This window comes from Amphiprion ocellaris, chromosome 2 (genome assembly GCF_022539595.1).
Source record: "Amphiprion ocellaris isolate individual 3 ecotype Okinawa chromosome 2, ASM2253959v1, whole genome shotgun sequence".
Lineage (NCBI taxonomy): Eukaryota > Metazoa > Chordata > Actinopteri > Pomacentridae > Amphiprion > Amphiprion ocellaris.
In genome coordinates, this window is record NC_072767.1 from 8,320,323 (window position 1) to 8,341,199 (window position 20,877).

The 20,877-nt window shown below is 35.1% G+C and overlaps 1 protein-coding gene across 3 annotated transcripts in view; it reads right to left on the bottom strand.

Moving 5' to 3' along the window:
• pex5la (peroxisomal biogenesis factor 5-like a) overlaps positions 1–20,877 on the bottom strand; it is a 198,729-nt gene that overhangs the window by 7,185 nt on the left and 170,667 nt on the right. For all 3 annotated transcript variants that reach the window (XM_055016548.1, XM_055016544.1, XM_055016539.1), the window contains 3 exons: positions 16,687–16,905; positions 11,284–11,449; positions 2,975–3,132 (listed from right to left, as the gene is read on the bottom strand). In XM_055016548.1, coding sequence (XP_054872523.1) covers positions 2,975–3,132; positions 11,284–11,449; positions 16,687–16,905 — 543 coding nt within the window. The remainder of the gene's footprint in view (positions 1–2,974; positions 3,133–11,283; positions 11,450–16,686; positions 16,906–20,877) is intronic.

Below are 20,877 nucleotides of genomic sequence, written 5' to 3' on the forward strand. Positions count from 1 at the left end.
GTGCTACCCAAAGCCACTCTATGAAATGGATTCATCTTTAATGACAAAAAAAACAAACACTTGATGCCTTCCAGATAAAACCATTTGTTCAGAAAAGTCTGCAAAAGTTCCCAATAAAAATCAACTTACGATTTGTAAAAGTGTAAAACTAGTTGAGTTAATTGAACTGAACTTGATCAAACAAATTCAACTTCAATCAACTATTGGCTAAGACAATAGTTTCCTTTTACATTTCCTAACTTTTCTTCTTCATTCACCACTTGCTGAATGAATTTAACTTAATTTTGCCGTGTTTTTCAAATTATTATGAAGAGAAACAAGCAGAACTTAATTGAACAAAAACACACAATAATTTTCAGTGTTATCAAAGTTCAAAAAAAGCGGTTCTGGGGAGTTTCAATTTACTGACAATAGTTTTATTTTTCATAAACTTAAATTAATGAGTTGAGTGAACTCTCAGCTTCATTCATTCAACTCATTTTAAATCAAGTTTTACGAACTCTTGTTTTTAAGTTCTAAGTTATTTTGAAAATAAAAACGAGATATTTAAACTTAAATTAACTAGAATTGAGCAAAACTTTTATATTTACATAAAATAAAATAGAAAAGATGAGTTAATTTGACTGTATTTCTTTATAATGTTTAGAATATTTATGTCAAGCTGCTTCATAAATACCACTACAGTAATGTAAATATTCACTGTTGCTTAAAGGACATCATTAAACGAATCTCTTGGATTAATTTCTACATTTCCATACGTCTGCTTCTATTCAGGCCATTTCTGTATTTCAAGGCTACAGTTGTTAATTTATTTATTCCTGCATTTCTTCATGTATTTATTTATTAATTTGTGTATTCCTGTTTCTGCTGGGATCAACCATCCAATTAACACAGAGACAAAGAAACACAGGACAGAAATTGATTCAGACCATTAATTTAATTATTGCCTTTTCAGTGCCAAAATGTGTTTTATTTTTAATTCATTTACATGGCTATTTCTTCCTTTCTCTGTATTTAATTCCTATTTGTTGTCGTCCACTGTGGAGCTACGCTCACATACAGAAACCAACACGCTCTGTACTTAAAGGAAGTTTAATTTTTAATTTAATTCAATAGGAGTATCTGGGGATCAAGCTCTGAAATCCAAACAAGCCTCATATTATATTCCATAAACAATGAGTGATTTATATTTATACCTGCTCTGTCAAAGCTTGTGGAGGAATAATTATGTTTTTGTCACTATAGAGACAAAGTTAGTTGCTCCAGTTGATAACTAGAACCTTTACTGCAACCCTGGAGGTGTTTGTTTGTCTCTATGAGGATTAACTATCTTCTCTCATGATGTTGAGGATCGCTGCTTCTCCTCATCAAGCTGAGTATCTGCTGTTTGTCTTTATTTTTTGCTAAAGAATGCTACAGGAAGTCATTGCTCCCCGCTGCAATAAGACTGACCTCACCTGCTGATTAAACCGTTTCACATTCATTATATCTGTAAACTTATCTGCACCTTCCTATGTCATTTGCACATTCTCTTTTGCACATTTTTGTATACTCTTAAAAAATGAAAATAAAAAAAACTGTCACTCTTGTATATTCTGTTGATTTTTCTATATTGTATTTCCTATATTTTTAACATCATATTTCACTTTATTTTAATTTAATTTTATTTATTTTTAAATTTAATTTAATTTGACCTAAAATATATAGTATTCTTTTGTATATTCTGTTTATTTTTTCTGTGTTATATTTTCTATATTTAAAAAAAAAATCATATTTCACTTTATTTTAATTTTGTTTTATTTATTTTTAATTTAATTTAATGTTACCTAAAATATACATTATTCTCTTGTATATTCAATAGATTTTTGTCTAAATTATATTTTATATATTTTAAAATCATATTTCACTTTATCTTAGTTTAATTTAATTGAATTCAATTTTTTATTTTATTTTAGTTTACCTAAAATATATATTATTCTCTTGTATATTCTGTTGATTTTTCTACATTACATTTTACATATTTTTCATCTAATCTCATTTTATTTTATTTTACCTTAATCATTCATTTATTCATTTGGACGGGACAGTGCATATTAATTTACACAAGGTTGTAGTAAATATGCCGGATTTAGCACAAGGCTAATTTCTGTATGTCCTTTATACCATAATATCGTCTGTTGTCTTATTGTTTAGCCCTTTATTTGTTGAATATCCATGCTGCTCTAACAACTTCATTTAAATTTTATAAATAATAAAGTTGTCTCAGTCTAAAAATACGGACTGATGAAAAATTGATAATTATTTTCAGTTTTGGCCAGTTTTATTTAGGGTTAATGTGGAAATTAATACAAGTCATTACCTGTGATTTTTGATGTCTGTGCAGATTCTCAGACATTATCAATCCTCAGAGCTTCAGTAAAAGGTAACTGGGCTTGGTTTTTTTTAAATGGAAGAGCTAAAAACAGAAGTCTTTTTTATTGAAGCTCTTTTGTTTGTTGTCTGGCAGCTGCCTCATGATTCCATCGTCCTGTTCATTAACGTAGTTATGAAATATGAATGTTTGGGCATCTCTGCCGCCTCAGGGTGAATTTCTACCTATAATAACCTCCCCACCACGCCAGATAAATAATTCATAAGATTCATTTTGTGATTTAAATTAGAGTCGCAACGATAAGTCGATCAACAGGAATTTAATCAACCGCAGTTTTAATAACAGCTAAATTGTTTCTGTCATTTGTCAAGCGAGCATTCTTTTGTTTGCAGCCTCTTCAAGTGCAGATTTCAGGCTTTTCTTCATCACGTGATAAAACCAGATCAGATCGGAGCATCTAGATTCCAAACATCTTGTCTGTGGATAGTCTCACTTCATTTGCTGACTTTTCTGACCTTTCCTTCGCATGAATTCCACTCTGCAGTGTCAAACCAGAGCAGAAATGTTGTTTAATTCCTCCTCCAGTAGCTCCAGGCGGCTCACCTGTGTGCCCCCAGGTTAATGCAGCTGATGCCCAGGTTGTAGCGGGATCGGATGAAGCCCGGCTGCAGCTCCAGGGCTCGGGTGTAGGCCTCCACCGCCTCCTCGCTCCGGTCGCCGTTGGCCAGCGTGGCGCCGAGGCGGTTCCACAACAGGTAGTCCTGGAGGGAGGACAGATGGAGGGATGGTTGGTTTAAAGAGTAAAGTACACTAAAACACTGGACCAATAAGTAAAATAACTAAACAGTTTGCATCAACCTTTCTGAGTTCTTCTGATGGATTATATTCAACCAACAAACTACAGAGTCAAAAAACTATTTGCATCTAAAAGCAAAGGTAGATTTACTTAACATTTAGAGAAATAAACACAAGTTTGCAAGTTGATTAGTACATATTCTTGAAGATGTGAGCCAACAAATGGACAGGTGCTGCACAAGATGTGCAACATAAAGTTCCTCCGTGTATGAAGATTTTTGTGATATTATTACAAATTCGAGAGCATAAACACGATCAAACTGGCTTACATGAGGATCTCCCCAGGAAAGGAAGACCAAGAGTCACCTCTGCTGTCTCCAGCCTCAGAAATGGCAAATTAACAGCAGCTCAGGTTAGAGCCCAGATAAAAGCCACACAGAGTTCTAGTAGCAGACACATCTCTACATCAACTGTTCAGAGGAGACTGAACCAATCAGGCCTTTATGGTCAAATAGCTGCTAAGAAACCACTACTAAGGAAAAGCAACAAGCAGAAGAGATTTGTTTGGGCCCAGAAACACCAGGAATGAACATTAGACCAGTGGAAATCTGTGCTTTGGTCTGATGAGTCCAAATCTGAGATCTTTGGTTCCACCGAGGCAGAAAAGGTGAACGGATGGTTTCTACATGCATGGTTTCCACCATGAAGCATGGAGGAGGAGGTGTGATGATGTGGGGTGCTTTGCTGGTGACACTGTTGGGGATTTATTCCAAACTGAAGGAACACTGAACCAGCATGTCTACCACAGCATCCTGCAGCGACATGACATCCCATCTGGTTTAGTTGGACCATCATTTATTTTCCAACAGGACAATGACCCCAAACCACCTCCAGGTTGTGGAAGGACCATCTGACCAAGAAGGAGAGTGATGGAGTGCTGCTAAGGTCAGATGACGTAGCCTCCACAATCACCTGACCTAAACCCAATCCAGATGGTTTGGGATGAGATGGAGCTCAGAGTGAAGGTAAAAGAACCAACAAATGTTCACCATCTCTGGGAACTCCTTCAAGACTGTTGGAGAACTATTTCAGGTGTCTACCTCATGAAGCTCATCCAGAGAATGCCAAGAGTGTGCAAAACAGGAATCAAAGCAAAGAATATAAAATACAAAACATGTTTTGACCTTTTTCACACATTTTAGTTTACGACATAATTCCATATGTGTTTATTTATAGTTTGAGAGTGAGAATCAGTGAGAAAACAGTGAGAATCTACAATGTAAAAGTCATGAAAAAGTAATTTTAGGTCAATTAATGCAGGAACTGATGCAACACATCTGACTTATCTAAATAAACAAATTATATGTTTTGTCTTGCAGATGTGCATTTAGTTAAAAGGTGTGAACAGATCTGCTGAACTACTTTCTAGAGTCAAATGAAAGATTTGTGTTTCTGCACTGAGAGACGCTGTCAGCCTAAATAATGTGACCTGCCTGTTTATTTCTGGATTTATTTAATTAGTAAACACACTGAAGAGCTGCTTCTCCTCATTTAGTCTCATTTGAAAGTCATCAGCAGCACCTCTTCAATTATGAACTGATCACTTCAAGTCTTAAATGCAGTATCTAACAGCGTCTCTGACAGGTGAACCAGAGGTGAAGAATCTCAGCATCCTGCAGCGTCGGACCTGAAAGCTGTAATCTTCAGCATTTCTGAAGCCCAAATAATATGGAAAATGATATATTTTTTGTCTTTTTCAGTTACTTTTTGTGGTTTTTTGGTCATTTTCAATCTCTTTGTTGTTTCTTGTCTCATTTTTTGTGATTGTCAATCTCATTTCATTATCTTTTGTATTTTTTTTTTGCCATTTCCGTCTATTTGTTGTTTTTTGTCAGTTTTTTGTCATTTTCAATCATTTTGTTGTTTTTTATCTTGCTTTTTTTGTCATTTTCAATCTCTTTGTTGTTCTTTTAATCTCATTTTCAGTCTGTTGTTTTTTTTAATCAAAATTATTGTCATTTTCAATCTGGTTTTGTTATCTTTTGTGTCACTTTTTGCCATTTTCAATCCTTTTGTTTTTTGTCTAATTTTTTGTCATTTTTCAATATCTTTCTTGGTTTTTGTCTCAGTTTTTGTTATTTTCAATCTCTTTTTTGTTTTTTCTGTCTCTTTTTTGTCATTTTCAGTTTCTGTTGGTTTTTGTCTCATTTTCTGTCATTTTCAATCTTTTGTTTTTTCTGTCTCATTTTTTTGTCATTTTCAGTCTGTTGGTTTTTGTCTCATTTTCTGTCATTTTCAATCTTTTTTTGTTGTTTTTGGTTACATTTTTGTCATTTTCTGTCTTTTTGTTGTTTTTTGTCTCATTTTTTGTCATTTTCCAATATCTTTGTTTTTTTCTCATTTTCAATCTCTTTTTGCTGTTTTTTGTCTCAGTTTTTATCATTTTCAATCTCTGTTGGTTTTTGTCTCAGTTTTTATCATTTTCAATCTCTTTTTGTTGTTTTTTTTGTCAATTTTTTTGGTCATTTTCACTCTTGCTTTGTGACTCAGTTTTTGCCATTTTCAATCTGTCTGTTTGTTTTTGTCTCAGTTTTTGTCATTTTCAATCTCTTTTTGTTGTTTTTTGTCCCATTTTTGTCATTTTTAATCTCTTTGTTGGTTTCTGTCTCATTTTTTTTTGTCATTTTCTGTCTATTTTTTGTTTTTTGTCAAATTTTTGTCATTTTCTATCTTTGTGTTGTTTTTTTGTCTAAAAAAGAAGAGGTGCTTCTCCTCATTTAGTCTCATTTGAAAGTCATCAGCAGCACCTCTTCAATTATGAACTGATCACTTCAAGTCTTAAATGCAGTATCTAACAGCATCTCTGACAGGTGAACCAGAGGTGAAGAATCTCAGCATCCTGCAGCGTCGGACCTGAAAGCTGTAATCTTCTGCGCTTCTGAAGCCCAAATAATGAGGAAGTGTTTTGGGACGCTGAAAGGTGGACCAACGAGGGTAATTTGAGGAGAGCTGCGTTACATCAGACTCCGTGTCCTTGGCGTCGTTTCCCACCTGCAGGTAGACGAGCGCCTGCAGAGGTCACGGTCCTCGACAGGACGGGGTCCTTCATCTCCGGCTAAGCCCGGCAGCGAGGATATAATTATCTCCCTTTGTGTTCGGAGCTGTGTTTTTCCAGCAGGGGAGCCGACATTACCAAGTCAAATGCGTGAGGTTGGATTTAGCAGTGAGTAATATTCATGGGACAGCGCTGGGAGGACGGAGGCTGATTTGCATGAAGGAGATGGAAGGAAAAGTTGTGTTTTTTGTGTTTGTGCAGGAGATGTATGTTCTGTATCTAGTTTCCTGCATAAATGTGTGTCAGTCAGGAGTTCACGAGGCCAGATTTGGCAGCTTTTCAATCTCTTTTTGTTGTTTTTTGTCAAATTTGTCATTTTCAATCTCTTTTTGTTGTTGTTTTTTGTCTCATTTTTGTCATTTTCTGTTTCTTTTTGTTGTTGTTTTGTTTCATTTTTGCCATCTTCAGTCTTTTTGTTTTTGTCTCATTTTTTGTCATTTTCAATTTCTTTTTGTTGTTTTTGTCTGTGTTATTTTTAGTCAAATTTGTCATTTTTAATCTTTTTGTTGCTTTTTGTCATTTTTTGTCATTTTAAATCTCTTTGTTGTTCTTTTTGTCTCATTTTTTGTGATTTTCTATGTTTTGTTGTTTTTTTGTCTCATTTCTTTTCATTTTCAATTTCTTTTTGCATTGTTTTTGTGTCATTCTTGGCATTTCTACCTCTGTTTGTTGTTTTTTGTATCTTTTTTGTCATTTTCAATCTTTTTGTTTTTTTTGTCTCATTTTTGCCATTTTCAATTTCTTTGTTGTTTTTTTTTCTCATTTTCTTTGTCATTTTCAATTACTCACTTTGTGTTGTTTTTCCAGCAAGGCAGCCGTCATTACTAAGTCAAATGCGTGAGGTTGGATTTAGCAGTGAGTAATATTCATGGGACAGCGCTGGGAGGATGGAGGCTGATTTGCATGAAGGAGATGGAAGGAAAGTTGTGTCTTTTTGTGTTTGTGCTGGAGATGTATGTTCTGTATCCAGTTTCCTGCATAAATGTGTAGCAGTCAGAAGTTCATGAGGCCAGATTTGGCAGATTGATGCCTCACATATTGCGCTGACAGTTTGCTTGTGTGCCTCATTGCATCTGTTTGCATGAGCTGTCCCCTGATAGTTGCATTTGCAGCACATGCTTCGGGGCTCCGGGGGTTTGCACGAGAACATGTGGTGTGTGGAAGATGTGCATGCACAGAAACAAACAGAATAGACTATCATATGCTTCATATTACACGAATCTGTAGTTCTGCAAAGGACAGATCATATACAGCTTTATTTTACTGTTTGAATGAAAAAAAAAGCATATGAGAGGGAAAATATATATTTCAACATTTTAAAATATGGTGTATGTTGTAGTTTTACTTATTCATTTTGAGTTATAATGACTTCTAACAAAAGTACAGTGGTGGAAAAAAGTTTTGGGACACCCCATACATTTGTGAAATTTTGTAATAAGAATAATTCTTAGGTCTTCCAGTGCAAATCTTAAAATTGATTGATTCCATAAAAATCTAAAATAATTTTTTAGTATTGAGTCATTTTGGTACCAATGATTCACTAATGCTTTTTATTAAAAGACACAATTTCTGTTGCCGTGCTTCGTGTCTATATAAAGCAGCACATTTGAAAGTTCTTCAGAGACAGAAATGGCTAAAACAAGGAACCTAATGAAGGAAACATGCCTGATACAGGATTCTCAGCCAGGAAGGGTACAGCTGCTGCCAGATAGCCAGGAAGTGCAGATGCAGTCCTACATCAGCTGGATTCACTCTGCAGAAATACAGACCAACCAACAGCTTGGAAGACAAACCAAGATCTGGACGTCCAAGAGTCTATTCAGCAAGAAATGACTGCATCCTGATCTGCATGTGCAGGAAAACCACCCAGTGGCATCACAGGAGCTTCAGCAGCAGTGGTCAAACCAAAGTGGTGTCCAGTGTTCCACCCACACTGTACGTGGCCGACTTTCAGATCATGGCTTTAGATCCTACAAGGCTGTCAAGAAGCCCCTGATCAATGAGAGACAGAACTTAGCCCAACGTTGTTTGGTCCAAGCACACAAGAACAGGACAGCCAGGAACTGGAAGAAGATTCTGTGGTCAGATGGGCCCAAAGTTGGTCCAAAATAACTCAAAACTACTCCAAAGTGAGTTAAAAAGTTCCAAAATGTCTCGAAATTTGTCCAAAATGACTTGAAACTGTCTGGACGTGATCTGGAATTAGTTTGTAATGCGTCCAAAATGACTCAAAATTTGATCAAAATGATTCAAGATTCATTTAAAATAGCTCAAAATTAGTTATAACTAGTAAAATTATGTCAAAAAAATTCTTAAAGTTTGTCCAAAATTACTAAAAAAAAACTTAAAATTTGTGCAAAATGACTCAAACTATTCAAATTTACTTAAAATTCATCCAAAAAGAGTTAAAATGGTCAAAAAGTGGCTACAAATAAGAATAAAATTACTTGAAATTCATCTAAAATATCTCAAAATTAGTCGAAACTGACTTAAATTAGTCCGTTTGTGGATATTTGTCAAAAAACACGTTGAATTGTCTGAATTCACTTTGATTTATATTTTAACAGCCACTACAAACTTTTTCAAACTACCATGAGCATAAAACTCTTTTGGGTGAAATTTCAAGTAATTATTGACTTTTTAAAAATCATATTAAGACATTTTAGACCGACTTTTGGTCATTTTTGGTCATTGGTGATTCTTTACCTTCCTCCTGTTAACGTGAGGGTACTAAGGAGGCCAGGCGAAGCATTATCTCCAGCATGTACAGTACCTACTGTCAAGCATGGTGGAGGCAGTATCATGGTTTGGGGAAGTATGAGTGGCGCTAGTGTTTGTCATCTCACATTGAATATTTTTTTGTTCAGTTTTGAACACATTCTCTCTTAGTTGTTGACTTTCATACCGACAATGTTGAGAACTGACATATTGAAACGGTCAAGAATTTAGCTTTGTTAATTATTCTTGTAAACAATAAACAAAAAAAAAAATATAATTTGTATTCGTTTGTGGCGGTCTAACACAGCCACACCTTTAGAAACACAAAAAAAGATTTTTCTACACATATTTCATGATAATATTTGAGATTGTGTAAAATTTTAAGGGTGTCTACTTGTGAATCTCTGCAGCAAGTATCCTCCAGCATCGCTGGCTTTCTCCAAACAGCAACAGTCTTGTAAAATGCATCATCTGTGACTGTGTGAATGAACCTCTGATCAGCCGTAAATAGAGTTTCGTGACAGGCTCAGAGTTTACATCAGCGGCTAATGTAGCGCCAGCTGGAGTCGGCCAGCTGTCAGACATGGAAACCAGAGCGTCCCATGTGTTCGCCGTACAGTCGGCCTGTCGGCAGCTTTGTACACAAAACACAAGTGGTGGCAGAATTCTCTAAACGAACAGTAGATGCAGTATTTACACAGCTCAGCATGGGAGAGAGGAAGATGTATATTTACTGACTGTGTGCTGATTTAAGAGACCAAACAGTGTCACACAGCATGTCCTTGTAAGTATTTTTACCCATATCTGCTTGATAAATGATCATGTACTGCAGTACTTGTACTAGAAGTCCCTCTATGCAGTAGGATTTTTGTCAGATTATTACATATTTTCAGTCTTTGAAAATGGACCGTGTGTTGCTCTGCCACTGAAAAGGTGGAAATCACCACAGCAACCAGTGACTGACAGGTGATTGGCTGATTAATACTGGAATGAGAAAGGACTACAAACATGGCCGCCTCCAATAGGTTCCAACAGTTTCTAACCCGTTCTCACTAGTTCTGACATGTGCTAACAGGTTCCGAAAGGTTCTAACAGGTTGTAATATGTTCTACCGGGTTCTAACGTGTTCTAATAAGTCTACCATGCCCAACAGGTTCTCACAGGTTCCATCAGGTTCTAACATATTTTAATAAGTCTACCATGCCCAACAGGTTCTAACAGGTTCCATCAGGTTCTAACATGTTCTAATAAGTCCAGCATTCCCAACAGGTTCTAACAGGTTCCATCAGGTTCTAACATGTTCTAATAAGTCTAGCATGCCCAAGAGGTTCTAACAGGTTCCATCAGGTTCTAACATAGTTTAATAAGTCTACCATGCCCAACAGGTTCTAACAGGTTCCATCAGGTTCTAAGATGTTCTAATAAGTCTAGCATGCCCAACAGGTTCTAACAGGTTGTAATATGTTCTACCAGGTTATAACATGTTCTAATAAATCTAACATGCCCAACAGGTTCTAACATGTTCTAATAAGGCCAGCATGCCCAACAGGTTCTGACATGTTCTCACTTGTTCTAACATGTGCTAACAGGTTCCAACTGGTTCTAACGTGTTCTACCTGGTTCTAATATGTTTAATAAGTCTAACATTCCCAACAGGTTCCAACAAGTTCTAGCATGTTCTACATGGTTCTAACATGTTTAATAAGTCTAACATTCCCAACAGGTTCTAACAGATTCCAACAGGTTGTATCATGTTCTAACAGGTTCTAATCTGTCCCACACCAATAATAATATTAATAATCCATAGGGTGTTTAGTGGAACCATACCTGTTGGGCTAAACTTCAAAATAAGAGACTGTGCAGGTAACAGTGGGTTAAAGATCTATAGCAGCTGCATGTTGTTGTTTTTTCTTTAAAAAAGGAACAAAAGTCTAACAAGGCTATGGGAAGGAAGTACACGTAGATGGGCTTTTCAAAGTAAAAGCCCATAGTTAGCAAAAGAAAAGTTAACACGATGCATAGAGGTACACTACACCATCAAAATAAAAGTTCTGAAATGTTACAAAACACTTCAAAGTATTTCTGAAAATCCGCTGGCTTTTCAAAATAAAGTGTACTTTTATAAAATAATAAAACTGTCTGATCTGCATGTTTGTATTGTCATTGTGTGTCTGTGGTTGTGTATTTGTGATAGTGTGTTTATGATTGTGTATGTGTGGTTGTGTGTCTATGGTTGTGTATCTGTGGTTGTGTATTGGTGGTTGTGTGTTCTTGGACCTCCTACCTCGGGCCGGACCGACAGCGCCGTATTAAAGGCCTCCACAGCTTTGTTGAATTCTCCGCTGAGGTTGTAAAGAACCCCGAGGCCCGTCTGCAGATCTGGGTCGATGCTGTCAGAGTTGTGCTGAGCTGCTTCCAGGAAGAGTTCTTTGACCTCCGGTAGCAGAGAGCTGCACACACACATACATGTACATGTTAACACACACACACGTTAACACACACACGGATCAGGATCAGTGTGATTTGAGGCTGCTGACTCAGCTCTGATGTTCATTTTACTGCATGTCAACTTTTACTCAGAGTGAAAAAACACGAGAAGCAGGAGAATGAAGGAGCGATAGAAAGGGAAAATACTGAGTTTTTGTTTCTGTAAATCAAGTTCATCCTCTGTAAAATAATAATATCAATAATAACCAGTATTTATAGAGTACATTTTAAAATCCAAGTGACAAAAGTGCTTCAGCGAAATAAGAGAAGTCATAAAGTCATCAGAAGTTAAATAATAGATAAAAAAACAACTTGAAGATTAAAAACCAACAGCAGAAAAAGATTTTTAAAAAATATATTACTGAAAGAAACTAAAATTTAAATACAATTATAAAGTCTCTCTGAATAAAGTATGTTCAATGAAGAGACCTAAAAAAAGCTGAAAAATAATGATAATAACCAGCTAAAGATGCTGAAATATGCTGGGAACCAGTTTAAATAGATAAAACATACTGGGAACCAGCATAAAGAGGCTGAAACAAAGTGGGAGCCAGTTTGAAAAGGCTGAAACATACTGGGAACCACTATGAAATTGCTGAAACATATTGGGAACCAGTTTAAATAAACTGAAACATACTGGGAACTAGTACAAAGATGCTGAAAGATACTGGGATCCAGTTTAAAGAGATAAAACATACTGGGAACCATTTTAAAGATGCTTAAACATACTGGGAACCAGTGTAAAATTGCTGAAACATACTGGTAAACTGGTATAAAGAGGCTGAAAGATACTAGGATCCAATTTAAAGAGATAAAACATACTGGGAACCATTTTAAAGATGCTTAAACATACTGGGAACCAGTGTAAAATTGCTGAAACATACTGGGAACCAGTATAAAGAGGCTGAAACATACTGAGATCCAGTTTAAAGGGGCTGAAACATGCTAGGAACCAGTTTAAAGAGCCTTAAACATACTGGGAACCAGTATAAAGGTGCTGAAATATACTGGGGACCAGTTTAAAGGTCTTGAAACAAACTAGGAACCAGTGTAAATAGGCTGAAACATACTGGAAGCCAGTTTAAAGAGGCTGAAACATGCTGGGAACCAATTTAAAATGGCTTAAATATACTGGGAACCAGTTCAAAGAGGCTAAAATATATTAAGAAACAATTTATAGAGGCTAAAAAATACTGGGAACCAGTTTAAGAGTCTGCAACATATTGGAAACCAGCATTAAGAGACTAATATAGAGGGAGTCAGCGTAAAGAGGCTAAAAATGTACTCGGGGCCATTGTCAAGGGGCTGAAACATGATTTCTTTCTTTAAAAGTTAAGATCAACTGTATTTTTGACACGTTTCTAACATTCAAACCAAACACTGAGATTTTTTACAGCAGCAGATGTCAGAATCTGTTTATGCTGCAATCCAGCAACAACAAGAATCTGTGTTTTGTTTGAATTTAACAGAAGAAAGCAATTTGAGATCAGAAATGTTATTCAGAGAAGGTCTGAGGATGTAAGGAGGAGGTATATGTGTGAGTCATCAGCACAGAAATGATCAGAGATGCAATGATTAGGATCCAAAAGAAAGAAATTAAAAGTGGTCTCACCGTACATAACAAAAAAATATGAAGAGAAGTGGTTGTAATCTATTATAATGACAGCATAAATCCTTGATAGCAGCCTAGAAGCTCTAGGGTTAGTTGTACTTTCTACCCTTTTTCATTTTCTGGTCAGTCTGCTTCACCTCCGTCCAGCTAAACGCTCTTATCGCCTGTCCTGAAACGACTCGACATCCCTCCATGGTTGCCAAAACTCACCGTCTGAGAGCCGCTGCACAACAGCCAAAGATTAAAGAAATGACTGTCTGACAGCTACTTCTGCCTCGGTGGTCATTTGGTCTGCAGCTTCTGGGTAAAGATAAGCATTGCCCTTTGTGTTACGACGTGGTTTGCGCTAAGTCGGGCGTCACAAAAGGCGGCGAGGGAGGAGAGGGGAAAGAAATGCAGCACAAAGAGAAAGAAAAGGACGATACTGTACGGCTCAGTAGTCGCTTCGTACCTGCATCTACTTCACACCGACTAGACGATTAATGATTTGATACAACTTTACAGAATGAGGCCTTTTAAATCTGATATGGCCTCATTCATCGTAGCTTCCTGCAGACGGATCCAAGTTACATTATTTCAACACCTTGGAATAAGTTCTGGTCCGTCTGACAGCAGCTTAAGTAAAACAAATGCGCATCTGAAAGCGCCGCTAAAGATTCTGTTTGTGTAGCAAGCATCATGTGTTTGTCAGCTATTCGATGCCTCGGAGTTGTTCAAAAAAGCATGAAGTTGTTTAAAACTCTTTGCACAGACTTTGTCTTTATAGAACTGCTGCAGATGATCGATTTTTGGTTTTGTTACCTTTGACGGCTTTATTAACATCACCTTTTGTGGCAGTAATGAGCCGACAGCCTAAAAGTTATGGTTTGAGATTTTATAATCGACTCACAAAGGCAGTGTCAGTACAGCTTTCATATAGAGGACTTTAAAACCACTGAATCTTATCTGTCAGTGATCAGAAGAAAGCAACTAAGTATGAAAGTAAGGTAAAAGTTGAGGAGTAAAAAATAAAAATAAGAGCCCATAAACATCCATAAATAGCAGCATTTACAGTTACTGAGGTAGGTGTGGCAGTAAAAGTTTTAACTGTAATATTTTGAACAACTTACTGTTATTTTACAGATTTGTTGGTGAAATTATAAAAATTATCTCATAAATAATTGAATAAATTGCACAAAAATGTACATTGATCATAAAATTAAACTAATTTTTAATGTATTTCACTCAGCAAAAATAGTATTATTTCATGTGAAAGACATAAGACAATTATAATGTTTTACTGTTGTTATGTTCCAGATTTTAGATATCTACTAAAATCACAGAAAAAAGTAATACTATACACATTAACCATAAAAAAACAACTGAAAATTGTAAATAATGTCAAAAACAGTAATGCATTCTTTGACAGCGTTTGACCATAAAATGTTGTATTTAAAGCACAAAAAATCTAGTTATTTTGCAAAAAAAAATTCATTACCTGAAAAAAGGTATCTTGAGGATTGATAATGGTAAATATTTGTCTTTTAAACCATTATTTTTACCAGATTGTATCTGTTTCCTTAATTTACAGATAATAATTAGTTAGATTACAGTAAAAAATATCATAATTTGTGTGTTATCTGTCAGAAAATAAAACATAAATTGAACATATTGTCACAATCTGTATATTTTAAACATCAATTCATTGTTTTACAGTTTATGACCATAAAATTACAGTTCTGCTGCATTTAAATCTCCTGTAAACATCATTATTTTACAGATATTTGCTGTAATATTTGTTTTGTTTGATTAAGAAAGGCTGAAAGAATCCATTATTTTGAACAATTTACTGTTATTTTACAGATTCGTTGGTGAAATTATAAATATTATCTAATAAATAAATGAATAAATTTACATGTTAAGCATTTAAAAATGCCAAAATTGTAAATAATGTCCACTGATCATAAAATTAAACTAATTTTAATGTATTTTAATCAGTAAAAATGTTGTTATTTGGAAAAAGGTTTAAAAGATCATTATCTATGCAGCCTTATTTATGTACTGTTTACTGAAAAAAACAAAACAAACAATGAACGCAGCCATAAAGGCGTGGATTCCTGATGCGGAAAATATCAGTAAACTTTTACAATACATGCATCACTGCAAAATGCATAAAAGTTAATAAAAGTGTATTTTTTGTTCACTTGTGATGCTGTGGATGTATAAATGCTGTATTTCCTTTCAAACTGATTTGGTTGCAGATTTGGTAGCTTTAAAAGATCTCTGTGCAGGAGTTTGTGTTTAGTTGCTTGTCATCCTTATTGTTTCACCTTCAACCAGTGATCTCTCACTCTGTGGTAAACATTTTGGCTCCAAACAGCATAAAATTTAATTTCTCTTAATTGTATTTTTGCATGCCTTTTATCTTTCATGTGTGAATACTGCTGGAACAAGTGGAGGAGTAAAGTATCTAATCCAGGGGTGTCCAACATGCGGCCCATGGGCTAAAACCGGCCCTCCAGAGGGTCCAATCCGGCCCTCAAAGTGTAAAAATTCCAGAGAAGACATTAACTGCAGATTGTAAATTTGTAAAACTATAAAGCTAAAATAATCTCTAGACCATGACAAGTTGTTTTGATCATAAAGTAAATTATATCACAAATTGTCCTTTTGTCATTTTGTGTCTCATTTTTGTAATATTTTGTCTTGTTTCTGTCTTTTTTTCGGTCTTACTCTTGTCATTTTGTGTTTTGCTTTTTTCATTGTTTTGCCTATTTTTTGTCATTTTGTGTCTTGCTTTTGTCATTTTTTGTTTTGTTTGTGTCATTTATGTAATTTTTTTCTTGCTTTTGTCATTTGTCCATTTTTTTGCCGCTTTGTAACTTTTTTGTCTAATTTTTTGATTCTTTTTTGTTTTGTTTTATGTTGTTTGTCTCATTTTTGTCATTTTGTTTCTCACTTTTGTCATTTTGTGTCACATTTTTGTAATAATTTGTCTTGTTTTTGTTGTTCTTTTGTTTGACTTTTGTTGTTTTGATCATAAAGTAAAATACTATAGCATTCAGTTCCAGATGACTAAATGTTGTGTTCTGGTTGTAGACACTCTGTGATCTCGAAATTGTAATGTGTAAATAATAAACTGAGGCTGAATGTTGTTGAAATTGAATTTATTTTTCTTAATAAATTTCAGGTCTTTCATAATGTTTTGTAAAAAATAATTCCTGAAATGTGAACATTTCCAGAATGTACTTTTTTGCACCAAAACAAAGAGAAAAATTTAGAGTTGTCATTATTTATAGGTTATTATGTTATGAATTTACTGGTCCAGCCCACTTCAGATGAAACTGAGCTGAATGTGGCCCCTGAACTAAGATGAGTTTGACACCCCTGATCTAATCTATCTGAAAAAAAAGACTGTTTGTGTGGTCATTTCTTTTTATAGAAACTCAGATTTTCATATTTTAAAGGTGCAACAGTCTGAAAACACAAATCTCTCTTTTGTTTTTCCAATTTTTCCAGATCTAGAAGCAGTTCTTACCCTTTTTTAAAATGGGGTTTAAAAAACAGACACTGTCATTTAACATGGAGGAGAATCGATCAGGTCTTTACCTTTCGTGTCGGCCCATGTTGGGAGCGTGAGACATCCGGCGCTGGGAGTTCGGGGACCCCATAAGGTGGCTCTTCCCCTTCAGCTGGTGCTTGTACTTGGGGTTGTGTCTCAGCCAGCGGAGCAGAGCCTCGCAGGCGTCGTTCCGCATGCCGGTGTTGGTCAGGCTCACCGCCAGTGCCATGAGGGCCAGGAGGTTGTTTGGGTGGAGCTCCAAACACCTGGACGGAGACAGGAAGGCGTGAGCTTCAAAGGGAACGCTGGATGTGACGGGCAGTAATTGGGACAGGCCGAAGCGGAGGAACATCAGGCGGGAGGAGAATGGTTTCTGGGTCAGAGTGGACGAACTGCAGCTTCCTGATCTGTACCCAAGCCTTCGTTCAACCCCTACACATGCTGGAAATGAGCTCCAGATTAAAAACAAACCATAATGGAGTACGGGATTGAAACATTGTGAGGAGTGGGATGGAGCAAAGTGGTGAAACTAAATGAGCAACTCATCCCGTGACCTCCACCTCACACCAGCTGCTTCGGCTTCAAACAAAAAAACAAGAATTTATGAATGTTTTTTTAAATTCAATGCTCTTGAAACCATAAGAATGTATTCAACCATCTGTAGAATCTACTGGTAACTTTCCAGGAGGAAGAAGCTACAACAAGGTACATTTCTTTAGACACAGACACAAAAACCCCAAACTTTTCCCACGTAAAAATGAGCAACAGCTGTAAAAGAGAACCAAACAGGTATGAGGTCAGAGAGGGATGTGTGATCATGTCAAACATAACAGCTAACGATACACTCACTTGTGCCTTTCTGTATTTTTTTTGAAATTTTTGCATTCTGCATAGTGAGTTCATCCACAGGCTTTAATCAGTGCAGGTTTAGAACAAAGGTTAGGTTCTGTATGTGGTCCAGATCTGGAAATATAGAAAATACCCAGACAAAAAGGTTGGACAATACTTAAACCTGATAAAACTGAAAGGGCTTCATCATATTGTTACATAAGAAGATGCAATTTTGAGTTTTTGAAAATTATAATGGATATTTTTCTATTAGAAAAAGTCATTTTAATGATGAGACAATTAGTTAATTATTTGTGAAGCGTCTCTTTCACCTTTTTAAACCATTATTTTGCAGATTTTCTCAGTTTTCTTAACTTACAGATAATATCTAGTAAAATTGCAATTAAAAAATAGCACAATTTATGTGTTATGTGTAAGAAAACAGGCCCAAATTGAACATAATGTCAGAATCTGTATTTTAATAAACAGCAATTTTATAATTCCTGACACTAAATTACACAGTTTTGCCGTGTTTAAATCCCTATTTTACAGATATTTGCTGTTAATTTTGTTACTTTTTACAGTTTAAAGTTGTGAAACTGTAAATATATTAAATACCCAGAAAAAAATGTTGGATAATACTAAAACCTGATAAAAAGTGAAAATGATTCATCATATAAAATGTCGATTATTGCCATAAAAAAATGCATTTATTGATTAGCAGCATTTTCCTCAGAATCTTAAATGATTATCTGATTAACTGATTAGTCTGCACATAGTTTTAAGTCGGTTTCCTCAAGTTAAACTGAATTTAACCCCCCCAAAAAAGACATAAAAAGATGCAATTTTGCATTTTAGGAAATTGTAATGGATATTTTTCTATTTAAAAAATGTAATGTTAAAGATGAGACAGTTCATTAATCAACTGTGAAGCTGCTGCGCTTTTCTTTTTGTTCAGTGTGTTTGAGTTAAAATCAATACATGCTGATTTCTGTTTCTCCCACTTGTTGAAGAGAGTTTCATAAATGTACAGACTCTGGTTCTTGCTGCAGAAGTGTGTGTTTTCTGTAAAAGGTGCAGAAGATAAAATTGATGAAAAACTCCACAGGTTTCAGGCTATATTTGACTTCTGAATACAAAACTGCATGTTTACTGTCATCTTAAAATGCATCTCTTTTAAGATGCATTTTTAGATTCAATTTTTTGCACAAAGTTACTTTTGTGATGTTGAATACAATCTTTATATAAATTCCCCCCCCTGTGGTTGTTGTTTGCATGCAGGTGCAGCCTCAGATGATTTGAATTAATTTTGCATTTAGTCAAAGATGATTGTTCCCTAGATGAGAAGCGTGTTTGCAGCGATCTGCTGAAGTTACATCAGCAGTTAAATCACGTGGACGGCTGCCACCCACATCTACGCACGCCGGCCTTTTAATTGAAAGGAACAGAGCGGTGTTGGACGCAGGACTTGGATTAGTTAGACGAGACGAGGCCAGGACAAGATTTAGCTTTCATCAAGATAATTTTCCAGCCAGATTTGCTGCAGCTGATGCGCCAACTTCCTTAAAACCAACATAATCTCTGACAAACTAAATTAGACGATTACATAAACTCTGAGTTCACTGAAAACACCCAGAGATGTGCTCTTTGCTTACTCCATAAAATAAAGTCCAAAACAATCCATTATTTTAAACAATTTACTGTTTTTTCAATTGGTTGGTGAAATTACGAATATTATCTAATAAATAAATGAATAAATTTACATGTTAAACATAACAAAAAATGCCAGAACTGCAAATAATGTCCATTGATCATAAAATTAAATTAATATTACTGTATTTAATTCAGCAAAAATCTAGTTATTTTCCAGATATTTGCTATTACCTGAAAAAAAAGTATACTAAGGATTCGAAAATGGTAAATACTTGTTTTAAACCAGTATTTTTATGTTAACTAACAGATAATTTCTAGTATAATTACAGTAAGAAATATCATATTTTATGTGCTATCTGTAAGAAAACGGGCCTAAATTAGACATAACGTCACAACCTGGATTTTTTATAAACATCAATTTCTTCTTTTACAATTTATGGCCCTAAAACTACAGTTTTGCTGTATTGAAATCCCCTATACACATCATTATTTAACAGATATTTGCTGTTATTGTTCTTATATTTGGTTACTCCTTTGAATAAAATCCAAAAGAATTCATTATCTTAAAACAACTTACTGCTACTTAAACAATTGGTTGGTGAAATTATGAATATTATCTAATAAATAATTGAATACATTTACATGGTAAGCAAAAAAAAGCCAAAACTGCCAATAATGTCCATTGATCAAAAAATTAAACAAATTTTACTGTATTTAAATCATCAAAAATGTTGTTGTTTTACAGATATTTGCCTTCATTTGAAAGACATAAGAAATGAAACAATAATCTGCATTTAAAAAAAAAAAATAGTTATGCATTCTTTTTCAACATTTGATGTATTTAAAGAACAAAAAATAGTTATTTTACAGATATTTGTTATTACCTGAAAAAAATATATTAATGGTTGAAAAATGTAACTTGTTTTAAACCATTATTTTTATCTGGTTTTGTTAACTTACAGATAATATCTAGTAAATTTACAGTAAAAAATCTCATAATTTATGTGCTATCTGCAAGAAAACAGGCCCAGATTGGACATAATGTCACAATCCGTATTTTTTTATATACAGCAATTTTACATTTTATGACCATTAAATTACAATTTTGCTGTATTTAAATCCCCCACAAACACCATTATTTTACAGATATTTGCTGTTATTTTTCTTATATTTGGTTACTCATTTGAAAAAAGTCTGAAAAAATCCATATTTTCACATCCAGAGTGACCTGATAAGCCTGCTTTCCATTAAAAAATCACTCTGTTTTTTCACAGAAAGTCTCACTTATTCAAAGGATGAAAAGAAAACTCAGCACAAGAGATGAAAAAAATCCAGTTCCCACTGTTACAGAAACTTTTCTGTGTTCCGTTATTGAACAGAAAGTGTTGTCAGAATGCAGCCGTATTGTAACTGGATGCTCTCAGTCTGAAGCGACGTCAGCGGAGCAACAGCGGGACTAAAGCCAGATAAACATCTAATCTCACTTCAGACCCAAACACTCCAACACAGATGGAGAGATTACATAACCAAGTACAACACCGAGAGGACTACCTGAGGGGGAGGAGGGGTTGGAGGGGGTATGAGGGGGTTTGAGGGGGTATGAGGGGGCATGATGAGACATGAGGGGGTATGATGGGTTATGAGGTGTATGATGGCATAGGAGGGGGTATTCAATTCAATTCAATTTTATTTATATAGCGCCAATTACAGTCAAATTGTCTCGAGACGCTTTACAGAACCCATATGCCTGACCCCCA